Source organism: Myotis myotis, unplaced genomic scaffold (assembly GCF_014108235.1).
Source record: "Myotis myotis isolate mMyoMyo1 unplaced genomic scaffold, mMyoMyo1.p scaffold_m19_p_3, whole genome shotgun sequence".
NCBI classification, from domain to species: Eukaryota; Metazoa; Chordata; class Mammalia; order Chiroptera; family Vespertilionidae; genus Myotis; species Myotis myotis.
The window spans coordinates 203952259-203979852 of NW_023416335.1; the positions used below are offsets into that span (position 1 = coordinate 203952259).

General features: G+C 49.4%; 1 protein-coding gene across 6 annotated transcripts in view; it reads right to left on the reverse strand.

The window, feature by feature from the left end:
- Window positions 1-27594, reverse strand: part of LARGE1 (LARGE xylosyl- and glucuronyltransferase 1) — a 428233-nt gene that overhangs the window by 221166 nt on the left and 179473 nt on the right. For all 6 annotated transcript variants that reach the window (XM_036297621.1, XM_036297620.1, XM_036297619.1 and 3 more), the window contains exon 3: window positions 10643-10944. In XM_036297621.1, the coding sequence (XP_036153514.1) occupies window positions 10643-10944 (302 nt within the window). The remainder of the gene's footprint in view (window positions 1-10642; window positions 10945-27594) is intronic.

The window sequence follows — 27594 nt, forward strand, 5'->3', positions numbered from 1 at the left end:
GCACTTTGAGGTGCCCTGGCCAGTGTGGATCGGTTGGTTGGGCATTGTCCAGTGCACCACAAGGTGGCCTATTTGATTCCTGGTCAGTGAACATGCCTGAGTTGTGGGCCAGATCCCCAGTAGGGGGTGTGCAGGAGGCAGCTGATCGATGTTTACCTCTTCTCTCTCTCTCTCTCTCTCTCTCTCTCTCTCACTCTCTTTCTCTCTCTCTCTCTCTCCCCCTCCCTCCCTCCCTCCCTCCCTCCTCCTACCCTTCTCTCTAAAAATCAATAAAAAGAAGGAAGGAAGGAAGGAAGGAAGGAAGGAAGGAAGGAAGGAAGGAAGGAAGGAAGGAAGGAAGGAAGGAAGGAAGGAAGAAAGAAAGAAAGAAAGAAAGAAAGAAAGAAAGAAAGAAAGAAAGAAAGAAAGAACCGAGAAATGTCTGGTAAAAACTCAAGAGACGTTAGCTGTGGTTATGTTGAGAGGGTATGAGGGGCGTTCACAGAACCCATTCCGAATACCTTTCCTCCTTCACTTGTATAAAACCAGTATGGGTGGCACTCCCAGGCCTTCCAGGGTGAGGGGCAGGCAAAGTGATGCAGCTTCCACAGTGCAAAGAACAAAGCCCTGGAAGTCAGGAGAGCCGGAGGGCGCCCCAGCTCTGCCTCTGGCCAGCTGGGTTACCCTGGGCAAGTTACTTAACCTCTCTGATCCTCAGTGCCTTCTCTATAAAAGGAGGGCTTTAGAACTTCTGGCAGAGTTTTCCTAATATCTAAGGTTTTCCAAAATTCAAGGTGAAGAAAGAGGGACCCAAAGCAGTTAAGTACCTTGTCCGAGGTCCCATGGCTCAGCCGGTTGGTGACAAATGGGTAGAGTTCAGAATCTCACACTACCCTGCTTCAGTAAAGCACACATGTAACGATTAAAATAAAAAGTATCACTAATGGGGCACTTAATATCATCTTACAAACTTCCAGGGCACCTTTCCTCCCTTGGGAAACTACTGACAGAATTTTATTTGCTCAAAATACTGGATTATGGACCCAAAAGACACAATTATTTCAACCTCGTAGAAATCAGGAGACACCTGTTAACTGCAGGGGAAGCCAAAGCCATGCCGGACTTGGCAAGGGGCAGGCGAATGGCAGGGGCAACAGGGCCCAGTGTGGGGACAAGATGGGCCAAACCTCCAGGGGTGACCCTGAGTGCCTCTTCTGGAGTCAAGGTCCAATAAATGAGCCAGAAGTGAATGCCATCTGGCCTCCTCCATCCTGCACATTCCTGCCTGCTTTAGGATGGATCTGCTGTGTTGGGAAGAATAGCATGACCTGGGGAAGTGGAAACCCAAGCGTTTCTGAGAAAGCACGTGAATGGGTGAGACGATCTGGGGTCAACAGAAGTTTAATGGGTGGGGCAGGCCCATGTTCAGGCAAATGTGTTGTCCAAATACCGCCTGATACCGATCCACCGGGGTAGCTGCATGCTACGCTCCTACCTACAGGGCCTCTAGAATCTATGGCTGGCCTGGCCCCAAAATTTGATACCCATTCGCCAAACATTCGCTCGTTCTGCAAATGAGGACTGAGCACCTACTGTGCGCCAGGCTCAATGGTGGGAGCTGAGGGCACAGCAGTGAGCAAATGACTCCATCCTGCCACCACCACGGGAGCTGGCATTCTCACTGGGGGACACAGAAAACAGACAAATAGGCAGGGTGTCCCCCAAAATGTATACACACTTTAAAGCTGATAGCTCCAACGATGTTCCTTTCTTTTCAGAGTTAACCCGCTGGAATGAATAATTATGCAGATATGTATACATTTTTGGGATACCCTGTATAAATAATTAAAATATATAGAATGCTGGATGAAAATGAAGCAAGGGATAAAGGGCGTGTGTGGGTGACGAGGAGGGCCTGATGTTAAAGTGGGGTTGCCTGGGCAGCTATCACTTTAAGGGGACACTGGAGCAAACATGTAAAGTAAATGAGGAAATGAGCCTGTAGGTATCCAGGCTGCACGCTCCAGGCAGCGGACAGAGCAAGGGAGCCAGCGTGCGTCAGGACCACGGGGGAGCCGGGCTGCCTGGGAGAGAGGCAGTGAGGAGGACGGTAAGCTGAGACCAGAGGGGGCACATGGGGCTGACCCTTTGTGCTCACTGTCATTTGTAAGAACTTGCCTTTCCCAGTGTGTGAGGAGAGAAGCCACAGGAGGGCTCAGAGCTGAGAAATGGCCTGACCTGACTTTTCTTTCCAAAGGCTCTCTCAAGATGCCAGTGGAGAACAGGTTTTCTGTGTGTGTGTGCACGGGTGGGGGCAGGGGAGCAAGCGAGGAAGCAGAGAGAACAGTCCAGAAGCTACTGCAATGAGCCAGGTGTGGTGGGCGCTGCCCCAATGCCCCTTCAATAGGTACGTGCTGTGCGGGTTGCTCAGAGTGCTGTCCCCACGCAGCTGCGAGCTATCACACCTCCAGGAATTGCCAGGAGGTCAGCCCCTTCCTGGCGAGACCACATCCTATAAATCTCACAGCATCCTTGGTGCCGGCCCCATGGACACGCCTACATGGACAGTCCACACGGCAAACTCCATCTCGGGTGCCTCACAGCACAGCAAGCAGGAGGTGGGCGGGTCAGGGAGGCAGTGGAGGAGGGGAGACAGGGCCAGGTAACATATTCTTTCAAAATCCTCTGTGATCAGTTTGTAGTCTGCTTCTGCAGTGAAAGAAGCTAGCATAGATTAAGATTTACAGCCTGTGGCGAGGATGTGGAGAAATTGGATCCCCGTGCACTGCAGCTGAGAGTATAAAATGGTGCAGCCGCAATGGAAAAGGGTATGGTGGTTCCCAGAAAAATTAAAAATAAAATTACCATATAATCGAGAAATCCCGCATCTGGAAAGAGAGAGAGATATGTCTCCAAAAGAACTGAAAGCAGCCCAGCCAGTGTGGCTCAGTGGTTGAGCATCAACCTATGAATCAAGAGGTCATAGTTCAATTCCCGGTCAGGGCATGTGTCCAGGTTGCGGGCTCGATCCCCAGTGTGGGGCAAACAGAAGGCAGCTGATCAATGATTCTCTCTCATCATTGATGTTTCTCTCTCTCCCTCTCCCTTCCTCTCTGGAATCAATAAAAATACATACAAAAGAACTGAAAGCAGGATCTCAAATAGATATTTGCACACCCAGGTTCATAGCAGCCTAAAGCATGTATGAACATTGAGGACATTACATGAAGTAAAATAAGCCAGCCACAAAAGGACAAATGCTGAAAGATCCATCCCACTTAAAGGAGATACCTAAAGTTCACGAATTCACAGACAGCAGATGGTGGTTTCCAGGGACCGGGGAGAGGGAAAGCCTTGTTTAATGGGTGCAGACTTTCTGTTTTGCAAGATGAAAAAGTTCTGAAGGTCTGGCCTACAACAACACGCACACCATCAGCACGGCTTGAGCTGTGCACTTAAAAATGATTAAGAGGGTACACTTCATGTTACGTGGTTTCACTGTTTCATTCTTCCACAATCAAAAACCAAAAAAGATTCCCAATGTGGACCTGTGCTTTTTAGCTATGTGGCCTCGACAAGCCTAAACCTTCCCACTGATGAAATTAGGGAGGTGAAAATGCTTCCATGAGCTAACATATGTAAAGTGCAGTGTCTAACACCTAACCCACAGCGCATGAAAGCAGATGTGGTTGGGATCATCACCACCCACAGCCCGCCCCACCTCCCATGGCACTCCTGCTCTGAGCCAGCTGGAGGACTAGCTGAGCCTCCTTATCTCTGGAATGTGCCCTCAGGTGAGGATGCCCTGGTGCATCGCCTCACCTGTCAAACTCCTCCCCGCCTCACCTGTCAAACTCCTCCCCGCCTCACCTGTCAAACTCCTCCCCGTCTTTGGAAGATGTAATACCACCTAGTGGAACCTCAGCTTCCTCACCTATAAACAACGGGTAATAATATGCCAACGTCTAGGGCTGTTGGGCAGAGAGAGATGATTCATGTAGAGGGCTTAAAGCCGGGCACCCTGTAAGTAGTAGATATGTATCAGCTGCCATTATTATTATTAACTAGAGCAGCAGTTCTCAACCTGTGGGTAGCGACCCCTTTGGGTCAACCCCAGACTTCTGACCTCAAATCCAATGTGCTCTCCTCAGTGTAGCATCACAGACCTCCAACACCTGCCTCCCGTGGACCTCATCCCTCCCCATTCCAACGCTGGACCACCCCCTAAATAAAGGACTCGCCCCTACTTATCTACACGGTGAGCCTCTAGAGAAGCAGTTCTCAACCTGGGGGTCGCGACCCCTTTGGAGGTCGAACGACCCTTTCACAGGGGTCACCTAAGACCATCGGAAAACACATATATAATTACATCTTGTTTTGTGATTAATCACTATGCTTTAATTATGTTCAATTTGTAACAATGAAATTGGGGGTCACCACAACATGAGGAACTGTATTAAAGGGTCCCGGCATTAGGAAGGTTGAGAACCACTGAACTAGAGGCTCGGTGCACAAAATTCGTGCCCTGGGGGTGGGCGGAGCCTCTCATCCCGATTGCGAAAGGGGGTAGGCCAAACCAAGGGACCCCACCAGTGCATGATCAGGGCTGGGAGGGACGCGGGAGGGCTCGGGGCATGTCCAGCCCGTTTCACTCAGTCCTGATTGGCCAGACCCGAGCAGCAAGCTAATCTACCTGTCAGAGTGTCTGTCCCCTGGTGGTCAGTGCACATCATAGCGAGCAACTGAGCAGCCTTAGCATATCATTAGCATATTATGCTTTGATCGGTTGAACGGACAACCAGACATATTAGGCTTTTATTATATAGGATTATTATTATAAACGAGTTTATAGTATGAGAAGGCTCTACATTCACGGCATGGAGCCTTAAATGTTCTCAAAAGTCAGGCCTCAGTTTCTCTCTTTTGCCCTCACTCCCACCCCCTTCAAGGGAGAACTGGGACAGTCTCTCCCACACTGTTGAAAGGAAGGCATTAAAATTTGCCGAGTTCCCTCTGCTCTGTCCAATGCGGGTGCTGCCTTTACCGCTTCACATACGAGGGAGCAGGAGGCACGGAATGAAGAGATGAGCCACCAAATCTCTCATCATCAGGGCCACGATGACAACTAGGGAAAACGAGGACAGAACTCTTCTTGTTATTCCCTTCAGCTTCAGCTTCTTTGTTTTTGTTGTCGGTACAGCCTCAAAAATTAATTTTCTAAGAGAACGCACTATCTGGAGCAGATCAAGGCAGGCCTGTTCAGGTGGCTCAGACAGGAGGCTGCTGGAGACGGGCCCTCGCTGCGGCCATGGTGTGCCAGCCAGCCTCCCAGGCTGTCCTCACGGCTCCTGGCCAGCTGGTACCCACGGCCTGTGGGAACTCTCCTGCACTCTCAGGGCTGATGGTGGGGCCAGCAGAACTGGGCAGTAGCAGAGGTACACGCCGCCCAAGGCTAGGTCAGCAAAGAGACTGTGGCTCCTGCCTTGCTCCGCGGAATCGCTTACCGGGAAAACTAGCTGCCGTGTTGAGAGAACACGCAGGCAGTTCAGTGGAGGACCCTCGAGGAGTCCCACGGAACCGCGGCCCCAGCCAGGCCCGTGTGCCATCCTGGAGCTGCAGCCTCCAGCCCCAAGCAAGCCCACAGGTGACCGCAGCCCCAGCGGGTGTCTTCACTGCCACCTCCTGTGAGATCTCAAGTCCCAACCCGGTACACTGCTCCCAGATTGCTCATGTTCAGAAGCTGCACGTGATAATAAACGCTTATTGTTTAAGCTGTTAGGTGTTGGAGATAACACGCTATGAAGCAATAAATAACTATTAGACTCAGGGAAGGCACCTCAGAGGTGACGGGAGCCAGGACTCCCTGAAAATTGCTGCCTAAGAAATCTTACGAGGCTCCTCCATCTACAACAGTCCCCAATGCCAGGGCTGACATTTAGGGAAGATATTTCAGTGGATCTACATCCTCGAAGGAGCCCCAGAGGCAACGCATGAAGCGAATAAAATGTGAGTCCACGGGCTATGCCAGTGTCTTCCAATAGTCACGTGGTACACGAGAAGATTGGAGGCACACACCCCTCCACTGCTGGGATCTATACTAATAAAAGGTAATATACAAATTGGTTAGGACACCCTCACAGTAACGACCAAACAGCAGACTGCATGGGGCAACCAGGCTGGCAGGGGGGTTAGTGAGGGATGACCAAATGACTGCACAGCAGGCTGTGTGGGGTGACCAGACCAGCAGGGGGGGTTAGTGAGGGATGACCAAATGACTGCACAGCAGGCTGCATGGGGTGACAAGGCTGGTGGGGGTTTGGGGGGGCAGTAAGGAGCAAACAGGCTGGGGGGGCAGTTAGGGACAACCAGGCCAGCAGGGGGGGCAGTTAGGGGTGATCAGGCTGGCGGGGGGAGGGGCGGCAGTTAGGGGCGATCAGGGAGGCAGGCAGTTAGGAGCCAGTGGTCTCGGATTGTGAGAGGGATGTCCAACTTCCAGTTTAGGTCCGAGACCGTCCCACTCCCTGGGATCGGGCATAAACCGGCAGTTGGACGTCCCCCGAAGGGTCCTGGATTGGAGAGAGTGCAGGCTGGGTTGAGGGGATCCCCACCCCCCCACACACCCCATGCACGAATTTCATGCACCGGGCCTCTAGTATTATACAAAAATCCTGGAAAACAGAGTAAAAATAGGAAATAGATCAAACAACTCAAAATACGGTGGGCTGGTTAGGGGCCCAATAAACGCAGGTGAGAGGTGACAAGTGTTATAAGCGTAATGCCTAAAGCCAAATGGTAGCTAACAAATGCAGCCACAATCTGGAAGGCAATTTAAAACCACCCAACTTCTTTTAAAGGAACAGACACATCCTTGCTTAGACCCACTGAGAAATGAGAACCCTCGTGAGGTGGCTATGACCCCCAATGTGAAAGCGGACCCCCATATCATTAACTGGTCACCCGGAAGGAAGCCTTCTGAGATGAGGCAACTGCCAGAAGAAGAACCGGGGCCCTGAGGCTGAGGTAAGGGTGGGCCCCAGGAGCGATCAGGCACAGAGCATTCAATACTGTGGTTCACAGCACGGATTCTGGAAGCACACAGCTTAGATATAATGCCAGCTCCACCTCTTCCTGGCAGTGTGACTTGAAATAATTATTTCACCTTTAGCTTTCTAATCTTTAAAAGTTAGGAAGTATGTTGTGGGGACGAAATGAGAGATGTTATGCAAGTGTAGTGTCTGGTAACATTTAGCAGTGTCTGGTAGACGTTAGTGTGTACTACTAGTACACTGCTACCAAGAAATAACGTTCAAAGCACAGAGAACACGAAAGAGAGATCCCTCCTTAAAGGTGGTCTGACATCAGACAATACCGTTCGCCTAACCTTCCATAACGACCACATCAATTGTTGCTGCTGAAAGTCTATCCACATATGTCTAGACATCCCTCCCATTGAGAGATGGGGTGTGTGTTTCTGCCCCCTGGAAACTGGGTGGGCTTTTGTGCATGTTTCAACACGACCAGCAGAGCAGACACTATGCGACTTCTGAGCCAGGTCACAAAGTGTGTCGCTCTGGCTTCCTCGCTGGAGCACTTGTACTTCAGCCACCAGGAAAGCAGCCGACTGCCCCGTAGCTGCCATGTTGTGAGGAAGCCCAACTAGCCCCTGCAGAAAGACCACAGGGCGAGGCCAGAGTCTCCATCAGGAAAAAGCAGTGATGCCAGGCCAGCCAGCCCCACTGCTCCAGGCCTGCGCTGTTCCAGCTCCAGCCACAAAATAAGGACATTAACATAAGGGCCCCCAACCAGAGCCTCTCAGCTAAGCAAAATTCCCAAGCCCTAGACCCACACAAACTACAAGAGGTAATAAAACCACAGGTGTCTGAAGCCACTACATTTTAGGGGATTTGCTAGGAAACTGGAATATCAATATCTGCCATAAGCATATATGACACTCATAAGGAGTTAGCTTCCCACCCGCTACCTCATTTCGTCCTCACCATTGCACTTGGAAAACATATTCTCATTTTATAGTGATGACGCAGAATCTACGGAGCACCCGGATTGTTCAAAGTCACATGACTAGTGAGTGGCAAAGCGAAGATTCCTGGTCAGGAACTCTGACTCCAGGTCCAGTGATTGTTCTGCTGCTCCACAGCTGATGCCCGAAGGCGACCAGAAATGCAAGAAAAATATACGTATCTGTACACACATAGGCACAAGGGAAGATCAAAGAGAATCATTCTGCTCCAAGTCTCAAGGCACAAAGACCAGCCCCTCGCGAGGGCAGCCCTGCCCTGACAGCAGAAATGCAGGGATCACACGGGCAGCTAGCTGCGAACCACATGATTAGGAAATGATGAGAGTCACAGGGCCGGTGAGGAACCCCCCATTTCTATCATCAGATAATCTCAGCTGACAGACTGGGCATCATTACAGAGGAGTTTTCAGAAACACTTGCCATTCTCTAAAGAAGTTTCAGACCAACAGGAGATGAGGGTGGCATCCCTGGTTACAGGGGCCTGCATCTGACAGCGTGTCAAGACTAGCTTCAGCCCTAGCCAGTTTGGCTCAGTGGACAGAGCGTCGGCCTGTGGAGTGAAGGGTCCCTCCCGGGTTCGATTCTGGCCAAGGGCACATGCCTGGGTCTCGGGCTCAATTCCCAGTAGAGGGAGTGCAGGAGGCAGCCAATCAATGGTTCTCTCTCATCACTGATGTTTCTATCTCTCTCTCCCTCTCCTTTCCTCTCTGAAATCAATAAAAATATATTTTTTTAAAAAAAGACTAGCTTCAGCACTTGTCACCACCATGGGTTAGATGAAGGGAGGCTTCTATTTTGACTCCATTGACTGACATTCTTGTTTGCCTCTATGGCTTTTTCACTAAAATTTATAGACACCAAGCCATGGAGACAGAGGACGTACACTGCTGATGGGTATGAAGCCAGCATCTCAAGGTAAATGTGTACCCAGAGGAGATTACTTTGGAATAAGATGCCAGGAGATCAAGACTTTCAAACTCATCTATGGAAGATCTGAACAGGACCAAGGGGGCTCATCACAGATAAATTTACCAAAAATCACTTTTTACGTGTGTAAGAAGTAATATTACTGATTAACACAAAGAAAGAGGAAAACAAATATAATCTAATTCTCAGGTGCAAGTCAAAAACTAAAACATAAGTTATAGTAACAATCAGCAACCTCAAGCAAGGTTCAATTCCTAGATTCCTACATCACCTTTCAAAGAGCCCAGGGATACAGAGAATCACATCAGGCATGTGTGCCTTCAAGCAGTGGCTCCCAAACAGTGTCCACTATCTCAGAATCACCTGAATAGATTCTTTTAATACTCAGATTGTTGGGACCTACCCCCAAGGAACAATGACTCTGCGTCTGGAGACATATGCAGAACTTTAAACATTAAAGAATTTAAATTAAAAATATGACTTAAATTTGGTTTGCCACTACTTTTGTCATTTTGCTCTTTCATAGAAATTTCTCTACATAAATGTAGTACAGGCAGGTATTACTTTTCAGATTTAGTGAGGGGACATCTGAAGTTCCGAGAGGTTAGGTCACTTGCTCAAGTACTCTCAGCAGAAACCAGCAGAGCTGGGATATGAACTCGGGCTTCTGTGTGTCTCCAAAGCTCTTGCTCTTAACAGGGAAGCTCTAATTCCTGTCCATTGGGAACCAGAAGCATCAGGAAATGAGTGAACGAGAGTGAAAGCGTGTGTGTGTATTCAGTACACAGTAAGTGTGGTTGTCTGAATGAGGGGGGTGAGGGTGATAGGAAGAGGGTAAGTTTTCCAAATGTCTAGAGAGTTACTAAGAAATAAAGCATACCCTAAAAGGGGCAAAGTGATATGAAGCTATGAAAGTTCCATCCACTGCCTTCGATGAGCAGTAAGTCTCTGGTTCTGAATTGTAGAAGCTGTTCCTGAAGTGAGAATGAGACCCGAGGGAGCTGCCCAACAGGGCCACCACCCCGGGTACACCACTCACACTGTAGTCTAAGTCAGCAGTTGTCAACCGGTGGTCTGCGGACCACTGGTGGTCCGTGAGGTCCAAAAGGTTGGTGACTCCTGGTCTAAGTAACAGGGGTCCCCCGGGTGACAACCAGGTGTATAAACCTTGAGCAAGTCCAAATGAACTGTGAAGAAAGGGGAGCTGGCTTCCATCAGTTTGCCTTTTTTTAAAAAAAAAAAAAAAATATTTTTATTGATTTTTTTAGAGTGGAAGGGAGAGGGATAGAGAGTTAGAAACATCAATGAGAGAGAAACATCGATCAGCTGCCTCCTGCACACCTCCTACCGGGGATGTGCCTGCAACCAAGGAACATGCCCTTGACCGGAATCGAATCTGGGACCTTTCAGTCCGCAGGCCGACGCTCTATCCACTGAGCCAAACTGGTTAGGACATCAGTTTACCTTTTGATATCTTTGTAGTGTAGGCTTTCTTATCCCCATTTTTCAGGTGGTAAAACTGAGGCTCAGAAGCTAACGGTTTGTCAGGCCAACAGCAGAGTTAGTGGCCATGTCAGATTCACACCCAGGCCTGAGTCAAGAGCGCCAGCCCTGTCCAGGCATCTGGCAGTGCTTCTAGGCCAGCATTTGCAAGGGGTGGGGGCAGTTGGGCCTTGGATGGTTCTAGGTGCTCTTTACCTCACACTTCTCCACGACTGGCTGCTGCCCACACTCGGAGCTGTTGCCCGCCACGATGCCAGCTCGAAGGTTCTCGCTGTCCCCAGTACCCTCTTCCATGGAGTAGGTCTTGGAGTGGTTGCCACGGCGATGGGCTGGGGCCCTGCCCTGGGCCAGGCTGAGCTGCCTGCGGAGGGCTCGGTTCTCCTCCTCCACCTCACGCACCCGCACCTCCAGGCTCTCGCGCTCCCGCTGGCCAGGGGCCGAGTACCGGGGACTGTGGGGCTGGGACTCCAGCGGAGACAGCGACACGGGCTTCCCATCTGTGGGTGCAGAAAGACCAGGGAAGAGTTAACCCAGAGTGAATCACACCCCAGCCCCCCCACGTACTCCAGACATGCATTACTACATCGCGAAGTTCTGCTCACAACCCCATTTACAAGAGAAAACAGATGGAAAGTGGGTTACAAATAAATGCATCCAGACGGAGCTGGGAACAAAGTTGAGAACAGAATGACTTATTACGGTGATAAAAACTAACATGCTGTTTCAAGAAGACAATCATAATATAATTTTTCCTAATTAAATGCACTGTCTTCTTTTCCTGACTTGACACGTTACTAGCTCGACACTGTTGTCATCAATAAAGCATTATGACTATGAAGGAGGAGGAAGACTGGAGAAGGAGGAGAATGGGAAGAAAAAGGGAGGTGAGGAGTAGAAGGACGTGGAAGTAGGCAAAAAAAGGAAGGGGGGGGAGAGAAGAAATATTAATAATGATTAAGTTTATTTCATTCTTCCTGGGTAAACTCCTATTCATCCTTCAAAACCCTGTTTCAGAAGCATCACTTCCCAGGGGAAACTTTCAAACTGCAGGCAAAATATCCTTCAACATGTCCCAAAAGTATTTTGTACATAAGCACTATAAAAATATACCTGTCATATTGTATTTGGTCAATTATTTCATCAAATATTTTCTGTGAAGATTAGGAATTCAGTAAGGACAAAGACTGGGCCTTACTATACTATTTATCTTTGTGGTAACATTACCATAATATCCAATAAATGCTGAAAGGGTAGATGCATGAGTCCGTGCCAAGAGTAAAATAATTAAGGTCAGCAAGGAAGCAGAAAGTAGGACTGTAATCAATCTCAAAGTTTCCCCAGAAAAGCAGTTACCATTCCACGGAGTGCCAGCAACACTCCATTTAACAATCATACACAGAGACGATAAGTAAGGCTTTCAAAGCCACACAACTGGGGCGCAGTGATGTCAGAATGCGTAACCAGGTCTTCCTGATGCCCGAGCCTGTACACTCTCCACTTAAGTGCAGTTTCATAATAGGCTAGAGAGCCACGAATTAAAAGTAACATTACGCCCGGCCGGTATGGCTCCGTGGTTGAGCATTGACCCATGAACCAAGAGGTCACCAGTTCGATTCCCAGTCAGGGCCCATGCTCAGGTTGTGGGGGCTTGATCGCCAATAGGGGGCTTGCAGAAGGCAGCCAATCACTGATTCTCTCTCACGGATGTTGATGTTTCTATCTCCCTCTCCCTCTCTCCCTACCTCTATCTCTAGAAAAAACAAACAACAAAAAACAATAAAACACATTAAAAAAACACATTATTAATGTAAAACCCCATCTCCCAAGGATACTTAGCAAAACACCCTGCGTACAGTACCCCTCCACCTCCCCCTGCTCCTGAGGGGTGATTGGGTCTCGAGACCCGCCCCTGTGCCTACCACCCAGGAGCCCCAGCAACACAAGGCACAGGGAACGGTGTCGCTCCTCTGTGCCCACGCCCCTGAAATCCTGGACACAGCTCCACCACGGCTGCCTCAGAGACTCCCCAGAAACCACCACGTCTCCAGCAATTACCCTCCCTCGGCCACCTGCCAGAAAAACACTCCTCCTTTTTCATCCTTCGAGTTTTTCTTCTCCCTGTCCACGCCCCACTGAGCTTCCAAACTGTCCCAGGAAGTCAGTGTGACTCAGAAAACTTGAGGATCAAAGGAAGAGGCAAAGCACACCCTGCAGTTCCCCGTGCTGCCTTCGGCATCGCCTGTGCCCAGGGCCTTTTGATGTACCTTGGGCCTTCACAAACACGGCTCCCTTTTTCCCTCTTAATCACCTCGGGGTTAAACTCCTGGGTGCCCGCTCCTCTCCCATCCAGGCAGCAAATAGGACTTGCGGAATGACACTGCCCGGGACCACAATCAAAGGCCAGGGCGAGTGTGTGGGGACGTGAAGCCACAGGTCAATGAGGGTTACACTGTCGCTGAGCTGGCCAATTATGAGCTGTGACCCAGGCTTTTGAAACCAGTCTCCCTGTTTGGTCAAATCAAATCAGTTCCGCTGAGAATGAAAAAGAATAAGCAGCCAACAGCAATTGTGTTTTCTCAGCTGACATCCACCCTTGGGGCAGGGGTGGGAGAGGGGCATCGAGCCGGGCAGGGGCAGTGTGGCGCGTTGTGTGGCGCCGGCTGTGTGTCTGCGCCCAGCCGGGCAGTTCACGCTGAGGATGTCTTAGGTCATCACGGCCCAGGCAGGTGGCAATTGGTGACCTCATTACGGATGAGGACACTGAGACCCTAAAAGCGTAAGCCGTGTTCCCACAGTGGTGCAGCATGATTAGATTCGAGGTGAGTGAGAGGTACAGGAACCCTCAGGCACAAGGTCTTGGGGAACATTTTGGGCAGGAGCCCAAGAATCTGTGGGAGCCCACAAAATGCACGACAAATGGGAACTGTGAGTGGGTTCTTTGCAGGGGTTACTTGAATGCTCCCAGTGTCAGTGTTCCCTTCTGTGAAATGGCAGCAGAAATGCTAACCTCACAAGGAGGACGGAAGGCTTAAGTAAGATCCCAAAATGCAAGCACCAAGCCCTGTCCCAGGGAGTCGCTCGGTATAAAGTAATTCCTCCAACTCCTTCCCAGAGCAGATCGTGGTATCACAGGTAAGGTGAGCTGATAATAATAAAGGTGGTAAATTTTCTGAACACCGTGCTGTTCTGAGTGGTCTATGGGAGGAGCAGCCAGCAAACCAGGGCTTCCTCTGACATCGTCCTGCCTTCAGCCTGAGGTGGGTCCGAGTTCACCCAGGGCGACAGGGAAGCTCAGGCAGGTTTCCCATGGGGCCTCATTGCCTCCCCTGCTCCTCTCCAGAAAGCCCATTTGACATGTTTATGGGAAGTACATTTCAATTCTTGGATTATCCTATGTAAGAAAAGGCTAATATGCAAATAGACTGTACGGAACAAACGAACGACCGGTTGCTATGATGTGTGTTGACCATGAGGAGGTGTGTGCGGAACATGGCGGGTGTTGGCTGCAATGGGATGGTGGAGCAGGTGAGCAGGGGCACCAGACCAAGGCAGGGTGCCGGTCACTGTAATCGGGGCAAGCCTCTGGTGGTTACTGAAAATTCTTTGCTTCTGCGTGCCAAGGTCCTGCCCAGCACTTGCACCTGCTGCCAGTGCCAGACCAGCTTGCACCCACTGCCAGCGCCGGCCCTGCTCGTACCCGGTGCCCGGCACTGGTCCCAATCACTCGGCGCCATCAGCAGGTGTGAGCGGGGGCTGCAGGCCCTGATTGCCCCTGAGGGCTTCTCCACCTCCCCCTGCTCCTGAGGGGTGATTGGGACAGCAGCTGCCACTCACACCCACCATCAGCAGGTGTGAGTGGGGTCAGTGCCATCAGCATGTGAGAGCGGTGGCAGTGGGAGCTGGGCTGCCGGCAGACACGAGGACTGGGGGCTGCGGCGGGAGGGCTGGGTGGGGGTGCAGAGGATGGGCCGAGACCCGCCCCGTGCCTACCACAGCCTCCCGGCCCACAGTTCAAGGTGCATGAATTTGTGCACTGGGCTCCTAGTATCTACACTAATAAAAGAGAAACATGCAAATTGGTGTCACTCCACTACACCCACCAGCCAATCAGGATGAGTATGCAAATTAATCCAACAAAGATGGTGGTTAATTTGCATATGCAGGCGTGGAGGGAAGACTGAAGACAGGGTAGAAGGAAGCCAAGAGCTACAGAAGGGAGTGAGGCAGAGGACACGGGAGCAGAGTCAAGGCAGCAGAGACAGGAGGGAGTGAGGCAGCGGAGAAGGGAGCGAATATCAACATCCCTTCTCTGCTTTGCTCCGGCCTCAGGAAGCCCTATTCTTGCAGGAATGGGCCCGAGGAAGTCCTATTCTGCAATGGGCCTCTAGTATATATATATAAAAGCCTAAGCAACTAGCTGGCTGGTAGCTCTGACACGCAATGACCACCAGGAGGCAGACGCTCAACGCAGGAGCTGCAGAGCTGCAGTGACTTGGCAGCTGTGGTTCTCAGGTGATGCACCCAAAACCAGAGAGGAGGGAGCCTGATTCCAGGGTGCATCACCCAAGAACCGCCCTCTCCCAATCCGGGACCCTTTGGGGGCTGTTGGAGAGCCGGTTTTGGCCCAATCCCCACAGGCCAAGCCAAGGGACCCCACGGTGCACTGGTCCTCTAGTTCTTCGATAATTAGCCACAAATAAAGGGTAATTATGCAAGTCCCTGGCAACTACAATTCCAGCGATACTGGAAGGGAAATGCTCTCAACATCCTGTGCCCATTTCTATGGACCCTTCTTCGACCCCAAATGGCTTGAACCAAACTTTGCTCTCCAACTCTGTACATTCATCACCAATGAAGACACACGGAATAATAAACACCAGGCCTCAAAGAGGGGAAGTCGTGTTGGAAAGGTAGTCCCCGTGCTGTGCCCAGGGTCCAGGCGGAGCCATTGTCCTACGTCCCAGAAGTTGGAGCCAGCCTTGCTGGGAGGAAGCAACAGGGATGCCACAGAAGAGCTGCTCACTGTGGGGGAAAACAGGGATGCTTCCTCCCAAAAGCCTCCAGCAGGATTTTCTGGAAGTTGTCTTTGGCATCGAAGCAACCCAGCATTCCAGCAAAGGCCTCGGAGATCTTCTGGCAAAGACAGAACAACAGTGAGAAGAGGGTTGGTTCCTCACCAGCTCCGAGAGAGGATCTGCAATCGTAAGGCCGGGGAGGACTCCGAGGTTTGTTTCCTCCTAACAGGCGAAATGCGATTTGACTTTTTCCTCCATGAAATTGTTTTCCGGAGCCTTGTCTTAAAGAGCTTCAGTAAGTTAAGCAGATGAAGACATTCGTAGTGCCAGTGTGCGGTGTCCCTAGCTGGGTTTTGGTTGTAAGTGCTGAAATGTACCCTGATGAGCACTGATGTCAGTGTTTTGCTCCTTGAAATCTGAGACTCAATGATTTCAAAGCTTCAAATTACTATTTTTATTTTTTTGCCAAATATCCTAAGTTCTGAAAGTTGGAAACAGTCAGTCTTTGAACTACTGTTCTCACAATACAGTAACTGAGTCTTTCTGCTTCTAAAGCCACCAATCCTATTCCTGTTGGATATCTAAGAAGTCTAAGCATGGGCAGAAGGACTTTGGTTAGCAGCATTCAAATCATCACCAAACTCAGCAGAAGATAATGTATATAGTGCTTTATATTTTTAAGATGTTTTTATTGATTTCAGAGAGAGGAAGGGAGAGGGAGAGCGAGATAGAAACATCAATGATGAGAGAAAGTCACTGATCGGCTGCCTCCTGCATGACCCACACTGGGGATCGAGCCTACATCCTGGGCCTGTTCCCTGACCAGGAATTGAACCACAACTTCCTGGTTCATGGGTCGAAGCTCAATCACTGAGCCACACTGATAAATTGAACAACTGGACAGTGGAGCCAAATTCTTATCTTAGATCACTAGGCCATTTAGTAAACATAATGGGTGCGTAACAACACAATGCATCCCAGAAAATGTGAGTACATATTCCCTCCAAATCTGGAGAATCAACCAGTGTGTGAGGGCACAATGAATTCACATTCCAATCGTGTTTGACCACCCTCTGCCCCTTTAGCTCCTTAACTACCATCACTTTTTGCATGGCCACCAGCTCTCATGTTGGTCTCCGCTGGTTGAGCTTGAGAGGGCAGCATTTCCCTGGCACAGCATCTTGCACCATATTTTATACACACACAACAGTTGGACCCAATACCCTTCATTGATAGAGTCATCAAAACGAAAAGCGAAACAAAAACGAAGATTTTATCCTTTGCAAAGCATGAACTGGGCATGCTCACCCGGGCCCTCAACATGGCCCTTGTCAGTAGAATCAGACAGAAATATTCCAGAATTTCTCCTTAATTGTCTCTCTGGCAGCACTCAAGATGGAAGATTTTGTAAGTATGTTTCCATTGACCATTTTTTTTTAATGTTAGCAATAACTGTGTAATTTTGTATAAAATATTTATAGCCCTTATAAAATCCCACTAATACGACCCAAAGTGGCAAATCATATGTGCTAGGAAGAATCATATTTTGCAGTAAAAAATTTTAATAAGGTCTGATTTTTTTAAAACTAAAAATCTTATTCAAATCAAGAGAGTCAAGTGAGACGATTCTTTAGCAAGGTTTTAAGGTTTTATTTTACATTTGTCACACAGAGGGTACTGAAAACTATCCTATTCTAAATATGTGAATCAATAAACCATAAATTGTCACCTGTGGGTCGCGACCCCTTTGGGGGGGGTCAAACGACCCTTTCACGGGGGTCGCCTAAGACCTTTGGAAAACACATATATAATTACATATTGTTTTTGTGATTAATCACTATGCTTTAGTTATGCTCAATTTGTAACAATGAAATTGGGAGTCACCACAACATGAGGAACTGTATTAAAGGGTCACGGCATTAGGAAGGTTGAGAACCACTGGTCTGGACCCGTGGTCGACAAACTGCGGCTCGTGAGCTATATGCGGCTCTTTGGCCCCTTGAGTGTGGCTCTTCCTAAGCCTTAGGAGTACCCTAACTAAGTTAATAACAATGTACCTACCTATATAGTTTAAGTTTAAACAATTTGGCTCTTGCCCTGACCAGTTTGGCCCAGTGGATAGAGTGTCGGTCTACGGACTAAAGGGTCCCGGGTTCGATTCTGGTCAAGGGCATGTACCTTGGTTGCATGCACATACCCGGAAAGGGGTGGTGTGCAGGAGGCAGCTGATCAATGTTTCTCTATCATCAATGTTTCTAACTCTCTATCCCTCTCCCTTCCTCTCTGTAAAAAAAAATCAATAAAATATATATAAAAAAAATTTGGCTCTCAAAAGAAATTTCAATCATTGTACTGTTGATATTTGGCTCTGTTGAATAATGAGTTTGCCGACCACTGGTCTAGACCAAGCATGTCAAACTCGTGCGGCCCACCGGCCACAAGTTTGACATGCTTGGTCTACCAGCGGTTCTCAACCTGTGGGTCGTGACCCCTTTGGCGGTCCAACGACGCTTTCACAGGGGTCGCCTAAGACCATCCTACATATCAGATGTTTACATTACAATTCATAACAGTAGCAACATGACAGTTATGAAGTAGCAACGAAAATAATTTTATGGTTGGGTCACAACATGAGGAACTGTATTTAAAGGGCCAAAGGGTTGAGAACTACTGGCTAGACCAGCCGTGGGCAAACTACGGCCCGCGGGCCGAATCCGGCCCGTTTGAAATGAATAAAACTAAAAAAAAAAAAAAAAGACCGTACCCTTTTATGTAATGATGTTTACTTTGAATTTATATTAGTTCACACAAACACTCCATCCATGCTTTTGTTCCGGCCCTCCGGTCCATTTTAAGAACCCATTGTGGCCCTTGAGTCAAAAAGTTTGCCCACCCCTGGGCTAGACTGTCTTATTTCAGAAGTGGAATATCAGAATGAAATGCTGGCCCATGGAAGAGAGGAAGGGACTCATAAAGGACCCAAGCCCTGGCCGGTTTGGCTCAGTGGATAGAGCATTGGCCCATGGACTAAAGCAGTGATGGCGGACCTTTTGAGCTCGGCGTGTCAGCATTTTGAAAAACCCTAACTTAACTCTGGTGCTGTGTCACATATAGAAATTTTTTGATATTTGCAACCATAGTAAAACAAAGACTTATATTTTTGATATTTATTTTCTATATTTAAATGCCATTTAACAAAGAAAAATCAACCAAAAAAATGAGTTCGTGTATCACCTCTGACACGCGTGTCATAGGTTCGCCATCACTGGACTAAAGGGTCCCAGGTTCGATTCCGGTCAAGGGCACATGCCTCTGTTGTGGGCTTGATCTCCAGTGTGGGGCATGCAAGAGGCAGCTGATCCATGATTCTCTGTCATCATTGATGTTTCTCTCTCTCTCTACCTCTCCCTTCCTCTCTGAAATCAATAGAAATATATTTTAAAAAGAAGAAGAAGACCTGAAACAATGAATGCCTCACACTATATGTGGGCCTTTCCCTGGACGGCAAAGGACACGACCCATGGTGCTTTGCTCTCCCAAGAGGGAGGGGCTACCATATAGCACACTCTGACGGTGATGCCCTTCTCTGCTGGAGGAAGCCCTAGGACTGCAGAGCAAAGCTGGACGCAGAACATGACTAGAAGCCTAGAGAGTGGTCTTCACAGGGCATGTCCGTCCGCGACAGCGATCGTTCTGCTTATCCGCCCCTGCACCTGAAACCCCACACGTGCCAAATCTGAGCAGAGGTGTCCAGGCTGCATGGGAGTGAGGATCAACACAGAGGAAACCCCTTCCTCCCACCTCTGCTGTTTCAGGGGGTCTGGTGCCAAGGAGAACTGGCTTAAGGTGCATGGCATTTCCTGGGCCCTCTGATATTCCTTTCTCCACTCCAGTCCAGGCTTTGAGACCGGCCACAGACCTTCACCCAACCTCCCACTCCTCGTCTGACCCTCAGGGATATCACTTCAGCAGGAGCACCCGACCCTGGCCTGCAGGGCTCACGCTGCAGGTAGAACCTGGTGAGCTGCTGAAAGGAAGGAGCTGGAAGAGAGATCAGTAGAAAGACACAGTTATCCAAGGCAAGGAGGGCTGGTTATTTGCATCCGTTGAAGTGAGCAATGGCTAAGGAGCCAACCAGAAGCATGAGCCGCTGCGAGAAAGAATATTCTAGCACATTTCACAAAGAAGAGGAAGTATTTTTGTCAATGTGGGTGATGCCTTCAATAGCATCCCTTTCCTGCAAACCGCCGAGTCACCTAAATCAGCGTTATCAACCTCAGCTCAACTGTAAATTAAAGACAAGAGGGAACGGGAAGAAGCCTGCCTGAGCATCCTCCCTGCCCAGAAACGACTGCCCCCCTTTTCTCTCCCTTCTTGTCCCTTCTGCACAGCCTCCAACCCCTCTTTGTCAGTGTGACTGACTTAAATTATATTCCAATTCCCATCACTATCTATACTGAAACAAAGAAAACACACACACACACACACAGAAAGTAAAAACCCTTATCAATCCTCTTTTCACCCTTTCCTGACAAATCCAAACTATTCCTTAGGGGACAATCAGAAATGAAGAATGAAGTTTTAGCAGGAGCGATTTGGGAGGGAATAGGGAGGAGAAAGATTTTATCGGGAGCGCCGCTTGACAGCAATCACGCGTTATCGGGATGGGCACTTGGCAAAGATAAGACCTTACCACGAGCAAGATAGATGTTTGGGTAAAATATTGTGCTGATACCTATTACGCAAAACCTACCATCTCTACTTTTGACAGATGGTTATTTTCTTCCAAGTCCTACTCGTGGGAGGATGGCAATTTTTTATAAGGTGCTTCCAACCGTATCAGAAAAGCAAGAAGAATAAAATGAAGGACCTTTAATAGTTGGACTACACTGAGGCAAAGCCAGGGTTTTTCTGGGCGACATGAGAGGGTGTAGGGAGCACAGACCCACACAGAGGATGCCAGAGATGCCTTGATAGCTGGGGGAGGAGAAGGGGCCCAGGACCAGATCCCAATTCCTGGCCCTGAAGAGAAGAGCCCCTCGCAGGACGAAGGCCCATGGGAGACCTTACTCATGGGACTGGCCTCAGAGCCTGGGTCGGGAGGGGGATGATGAAGCTGCTCTGTCCAGAGGAAGGCCGGTCCGAGGCTTGCTGGACTTTCTGGAATTGCTGTGGAAATCTCGCGGGCCTTCCCAAATCTGCCTTCTGGCCCTGGAGAGTACCCCACAGAACCAATGAGCCTCACCCATCAGCATTTCCTCACAGGGGGCAAGCCCTGTACTCTATTCCCGGGTGGCATGACTGGCAGTTGGAATAAGCGGTGTCTGTATTGTTTCCTTTGCAGGCGTTGTCACCTGCTGAATTCCCATGGACTCATGACTATCTCCCTGAACATTCCTTCTAGGAACCCTCCTCTACTGGGCTGGGGGTGAGTGCCCCTCCATTCCTCTAGCTGTCCCCTGGTCCCCTGCAACCTCCTACCATATGGGCTTGGGGGTGGTAGCAGCTGACTATGCATCCAGCTTCATTCACACTGTGCCTACCATTCCCTCCACAACTGTTCACGGCAGACACTCTACCGGTGAAGGCAGGGGCCATGGAGCATCCCCTTTGCTTCCCAAGTGTCTCACACAGTGTCAAGAACAAGGGGCAGTCCTCGGTGCCCGCCACACTGTGGAAAGAGAGGACGACTCAGGGGTCACGTGCTGTCCCCACATCCGAAGGAGAGCCCTGGACTCCTAACCTCCAAAACCTCTGCTCCCTCTTTCGGCAAATGGGGTCCCTATTGTCCCCATTGCACAAAAACATAAGGCTCGTTCTTTTTTATTGAATATATTTTGACGTTTTATTTTATTGATTTCAGAGAGGCAATGAAAAGAAGAGATAGAAACATCATTGATTAGCTGCCTCCTACACGCCCCCCACTGGGGATCGAGCCCGCAACCCATGCATGTGCCCTGACCAGGAATCAAACTGGTTCATAGGTCGACACTCAACCACTGAGCCACACTGGCTCGGCTGACTGTATGATCTTAAGATGCGCTTCTAGACACCCATTTTGTTGCCTGAAGCTGGTATTGCTGCCTCCATTACATACAGGAGGATCTGTCCTGCCTTCTGTAGCCTGCAGGACAGGAAGGAGGGGAGGGCAGGGTAAAGAGGCAACCATGATACTGTCAGAGGTCAGGAGGACTCAGCTGCTGGAGGGCGGCCCCTGAGAAGTGGAGAAGGGGAAGTGGGGGAATCAGAGACCTCTGTCTGCAATTGCCAAGCATTCAGAGTTGGTTCAGAAGCCGCAGTATGGGGGCGGGGGGGGGGGGGCGCAGCTATAAATGGTTAACTCAGTTTCTCTAGGGATGAGGGATGAGTCCCTTCAGCTGCTCATCAATAGAATCTCCAGCTGATAATTATTAAGTGAAACTCAGGCTGCATTTGCATATGTAAAGCGCACTTCCCCCTTCAGCCACAATGGGAGGGAGGGAGCACTTCCTGGGAGCAGCTCAGGGAGGCCCGGCTCCAGCCGGCTCCAGCCTGCTCAGCCTGTGCACATTTCCACACCAATCAAGCCAGACATTCAGCCGAAATAAACCCACAACCCAAAATAGGGCGGTTGTCAAAATCCAGAGCTCAAACAGGAGACTGCTCTCCCCAGATCTGAGAGGGACACGTTCCACCCAGCTACCTGTGGCCAAGGAATGTGATTCCCAGGGGGGCCGCCCAGGCATGCGCACACACCTGGGTGGTTTTATTGGATGATGGAACTGTTATTGGTTTCTCCGAATAAAAGGCTTCTATGCTCCTCACATGTTCCTGACATGTTTTGATCTTTGCCCCTGTCCATGAAGATGCTCCAAGCCCTGAAGAAGCTAGCAGTGGTTCTCAACCTGCTGGCCCTTTAAATACAGTTCCTCATGTTGTGACCCAACCATAAAATTATTTTCGTTGCTACTTCATAACTGTCATGTTGCTACTGTTATGAATCGTAATGTAAACATCTGATATGCAGGATGGTCTTAGGCGACCCCTGTGAAAGGGTCATTCGACCGCCAAAGGGGTCGCAACCCACAGGTTGAGAACCGCTGAGCTAGAGGAAGGTGCAAACAGCATCCAATCCCAAGTGTCCCAAGGCTTCTCTGTCTTAACATTTCTCTTGGCCTGGGAGGAAGGAAGGAGTTACTTAGCGTGTCTCTCCTTTCACAGGTAGGAATGGCAAACGGGAAAGTCACCCCTCCCAGGAGTATAGCGAGGGTGCTGTCCTCAGCGTGGCTGAGAACCAGGGCCTTCCAAATACCAATGTCGCCTGTAGACACTGCAACCCGACTGTAATGAGGAAGCTGCCATGCTGTCTACATGCATAGGCTATCTAAAATCATACCCACGCCCCAGCTGGTTTGGCTCAGTGGATAGAGCGTTGGCCTGCAGACTGAAGGGTCCCAGGTTCGATTCTGGTCAAGGGCACATGCCTGGGTTGCAGGCTCGATCCCCAGTAGGGGGCGTGCAGGAGGCAGCCAATCAGTGATTCCCTCTCATCATTGATGTTTCTCTCTCTCCTTCTCCCTTCCTCTCTGAAATTAATAAAAAATATATTTAAAAAATAAAAATAAATAAAACCATACCCGTGACATTCTACAGACAGATCCAAACAATAGGATAAAAAACAATATAAGTATCAACTCAGGGTCTCTTCATTCTTGCTGACATCTGTGGTCCTTTTGGGGCCTCAGTGTCCACATCTGTAAAATGGGAGAAAGGTCCTGCCGGGCGCCTCTCATACAGCACCATCAGGGTTATTGTGGGTACGAGGGAGATTTTATTTTTATTTATAATCGATAAATACACATTCGTTTGACAATCAGCTAAAGCCTCTTCTATAAGAACATGCCCACTGTGAAAACCTACAACGCCTTTCTTGCTTAAACCACAAAGAAATTGCTAAACACTTTCAGCTTCAGTATCTTTCAAATGTAGGGAAAACTTAAAAAGACATTTATGAAGGAATCAGAATACAGGATCCCTTCCATATTTTTATCTTTTATCTATTTTTTAAGTTGTCTCACTTACATTGAGCTTGGTAGCTGTTTATATGGCAAAGGGCCTTTTTTAGGTCATTGTTCCAAAATATCGAACATTCTTTTTTTTATAGAAATGCTTCTTCCTATACTCACATTTCACTGCTTTATGTAATAATTAAAACATTTAATTATATGATGAAGATCTACCCTAACAGGCTTGGTAATGTACTAAAAGTGACTTTTGCTAAGCGCACAATTCAACTGTGTGGGCTGGACAAGGCCAAGCCGGTCTAGAAGGCAGGCCGGCAGCCAGGAGACGCACGTGCAGTGGATGGACATGCATTTCCAGAGAGAGAAGGGAGGGGTGCTTGGTTCATGGATGTGTTCTCACGTGGAACTGAGTTAAGGATCTCCCACTGAGCCCTTACCTCGTGGTGCTACTGCTGGGAAAATCAGCGAGACCATGCACAGGAGGCAGCCAGCTTCCCTCGCTCGGTGTGAGATAAGGACTTGCCAAAGTTCTTCTTATTTATCTTATTACATGGGGCAAACCATTTTTCCCGTAAGCCGGGGATGCTGGCTCTAAGATGATCTCCCAGGAGGTCATTTCATTCTGACAGAAAGAATATTCCTTTACATCGCTAGACCACTAGAGATCCATGTGGAGCATCTGTGGATGGGCTACCATTGATCGTTTTTGCTTTTTTAAGTTTTTGTTGATTTCAGAGAGGGAGGGAGAGGGGAGAGAGAGAGAAACATAAATGATGACAGAGAATCTTGATCAGCTGCTTCCTGCATGCCCCCTACTGGAGATCAAGCCAGAAACCCGGGCATGTGCCCTGACCTAAATTGACCCTTGACCTCCTATTTCATAGGTCAACACTCAACCAGCTGGGCTGCGCTACCATTAATCTTTCCCGTGAGTTGACAAAAGTAGAGAAGGGACTGTCATGGTGCCCACTCCACACGAGGCAGGTGAATTCCAGGCCCCCCCCCCCCCCCCCCACGTCTCCAGGAAGAGAGGGAGCAGGGCCAGGAGGACAGAACTCCCTCTCACGAGTCACAGTCCCTGGCATCGGTGCTAGTGCCTATCTTGCTGCTCATCACATGTATGACTCTGGAGGCAGTGCAAGTACTCAGTGACGTGTGAGGGCACGGACACAGAGCTTCTGTTGAAATAAAGCACGGTCACGAGAGAGGCGCCTTGATGGATCCATGCAGACCTCTCTGCTGACCGTGTCCTTCCACAGGAAACACTGCAGCAAACCTCCAGTCCCGAAGCCTCAGCCGTGCTTCTGAGGCCTTCCAGGCGTGAGGCGGGCGAGTCTCTTCTTGCAGCCACTGAGCCATCACAGAGGAGGCAGCGGGAGGGGTACACGCAAGTCATTTCACACAGCTGAGCCTCAGTCAACAGGGAACACTGTTCTGCGTATCTCACAGGGCTGTTGTGAAATTAGCATCTTTTAAAAGTCTATGGGAAAGGCCGAGGTAAGGCAGGGAACCTTCTAGGCATGAAACATGATGTTCTTCGTAAGGGAAGGTACTCGGGGCTTCCTTGGGGTGAGTATTACTGTTACTAGCAAACGTTCATGCACCACACTCTTTAATTTAGTAGTAAAAACAGACATCTGGTCCGGCCAGTGTGGCTCAGTGGTTGAGCATCGATCTATGAGTCACAGTTCGATTCCCAGTCAGGACACATGCCTGGGTTGCAGGCTCGAACCCCAGTATGGAGTGTGCAGGAGGCAACCGATCAGTTATTCTTTCTCCTCATTGGTATTTCTATCTCTCTCACCCTCTCTCTTCCTGAAATCAATAAAAATATATTTTTTTAAAAAAATAGATGTCTATGGCAGAGTATATAGCCTTATCATCTTCATATTATGCAGCTCAGGCAAAACTAAAGAACAACAACGTCCACGGAGCTCTGAGAAGTCACTGGGGCTATTTCCACCCGGTGGAGGAGGGGCCCAGCCTTCCTCCCGGAGAGCATCACAACAGAAGGCACTTGGATATGACATTAGTTCTGGGAGCAGACACTGTGGACAGACAGGTCCCCTGTGCAGGCACCTGGACACCCACCATCTGCTGGCCGAGGCCTGGAGAGCCCTTCCCCACCTGCTCTCGCATGAAACCCACGTCCTGCACCCTCTGATGAATGCGTGCCAGGTCCCCAAGCCCCTATCACCCCGAGATTGAATGACTGCAGCACAACTGTATTTTCTGTACGCCGGGAGTCGGAGCCATCGGGCAACGTAATATATCCCTCTCTGAAGGGAAGAACAAACACATCGGAAACAAGTCATACCTACAATTTCTGAACCAAAGGAACGTGTATATGGGTCAATGTCTCACAACATGAATAAATGCAAAAGGACCAAAATGACCTCCGTTGTGATTTGTATTATAATTCACGAGGCCATGTGCTCAGATGCAGGAGGTCGGCAGCCTGCCCCCGGGAGCAGAGGAGGTCACGGGGAACAAGAGACAAGGCAGGTCCCCCAGGTCAGGCTTTTACAAAAGACATCCTCCTACAAATGACAAGAGCCCTGCCCTGTCAACCTGCCTGTTTGGAACTGGGATTTTGATTTCCTCCCGTCTACGAGCTCATGCTGGCCAAGCGCCAGTAAGTCAGGTATTCATTCATCCCCTCCATTCCCACATTTACAAAGCATCTGCAATACGAGAGTCCCTTCCCATGGAGCAGCCTAAAGCCCCGTCAGGAGACAGGTAAGGAAAGATGAAATTACTGTGCAAAGAGCTGAAGTAAAAGGGTTAGGACAGCACCTCCTAAGCCCAGCCTGGAAGGTTCAGGGAAAACTCCCAGGAGTCATCACATCCCCGCCGAGAGCTGGAGCATGAGCAGCAAGAAGCAGGATTGAGAGGAGGAACGTTCAAGGAGAAGAAATAGCAGAGGCAAAGGCTTAGCACCACGGTTCCCAAACTGTGTGCCAAGGTGCCCCCAGGTACCCCAGTAAACCCACTGGGCACCACCAGATATTTTCCAATTCTCAGAGAAGTACAGTGATTCTCAGCATCTGCTAGACCCTGCCTGAACTACCTGCTCAAGGCAGCCCACAGTTTCATCATCTTTGTGTGTGTGAAAAACTGGGTTTTCAGAACTTGCTAAGATAAAAAGCAATCACCACATGGAAATCAATGTGCCTCCATGTCCAGTCTGATTCCAAGATTTGAGAAGTTGTGCAGTGCCCAACAGGTAAACATATCCCATAAACAAATCACTGTGGTTATTTAAGAGTGAAATGAAAATATCCTTTACCTTTTTCCAAACAGCTACTAAATTGTTACGACATAAACACTGTTAGGACATTAATCAATGGGCTAATTAGGTATTTCATTGACCTGTGGGCCGGGTGAAAACAATTTCTAAGACACCAAGGGCCCCAAGAAATGAGAAAATGGGGGCATGTGTGGTGTAGAGGCCAGAGGGCATCGCGCTCACAGCGGACATACAATACGCTCACACGACGAAGTCACTTTGCCGAGGGCCAGGGGAGACCCAGCCAGAGAAGCTGCTGGGAAGACAGATGGGTGGATCCCCTAGGGTCTCGTAAGCACATGGAAGAACTTGGCCTCTGTGCGAGGCCAGTGGCAGCCACACAAGAGTTGTAAACTGCCCTGCTGCACCAAATGCACCACCCCGGGAGCTTCACTGGACTCTCAGAATGCCTGCCTGGCACAACCTTGTGTGGCTGCTGCACCCCGAGTCCACACTGAGCAGTGAGGGCCGAGCCAGGCCCGTGCCCATGAAAGCCCTTCTGAGGTCTCTGCAGAATGGCTCGCTGTTTCCCTTCATCCGCTGAACCGAAGTGAAAGCTCGCTGCAAAATGTGAAAGGCTTTACAAACAAAAGTCATCATCATCTGGCATTTAGACATGCATTTCATATTCTAAATAAACTTAGTCCACCTACAGGGACTTTAAGTCCTGCCTCAACCCCTCACCGGGCAGGCTGTTAACACGGCCCTTCCTCTTCCTATGTTATTGCCTGAGCTAATGCTCCTTTATTCCTCTAATCCCCAAACCGCGTCCGGACACAAAGAGGAAGAGCTTCCTGGGAAATCTGACTGTTTCACTTCAAGAACATCTGATGGGTTCGG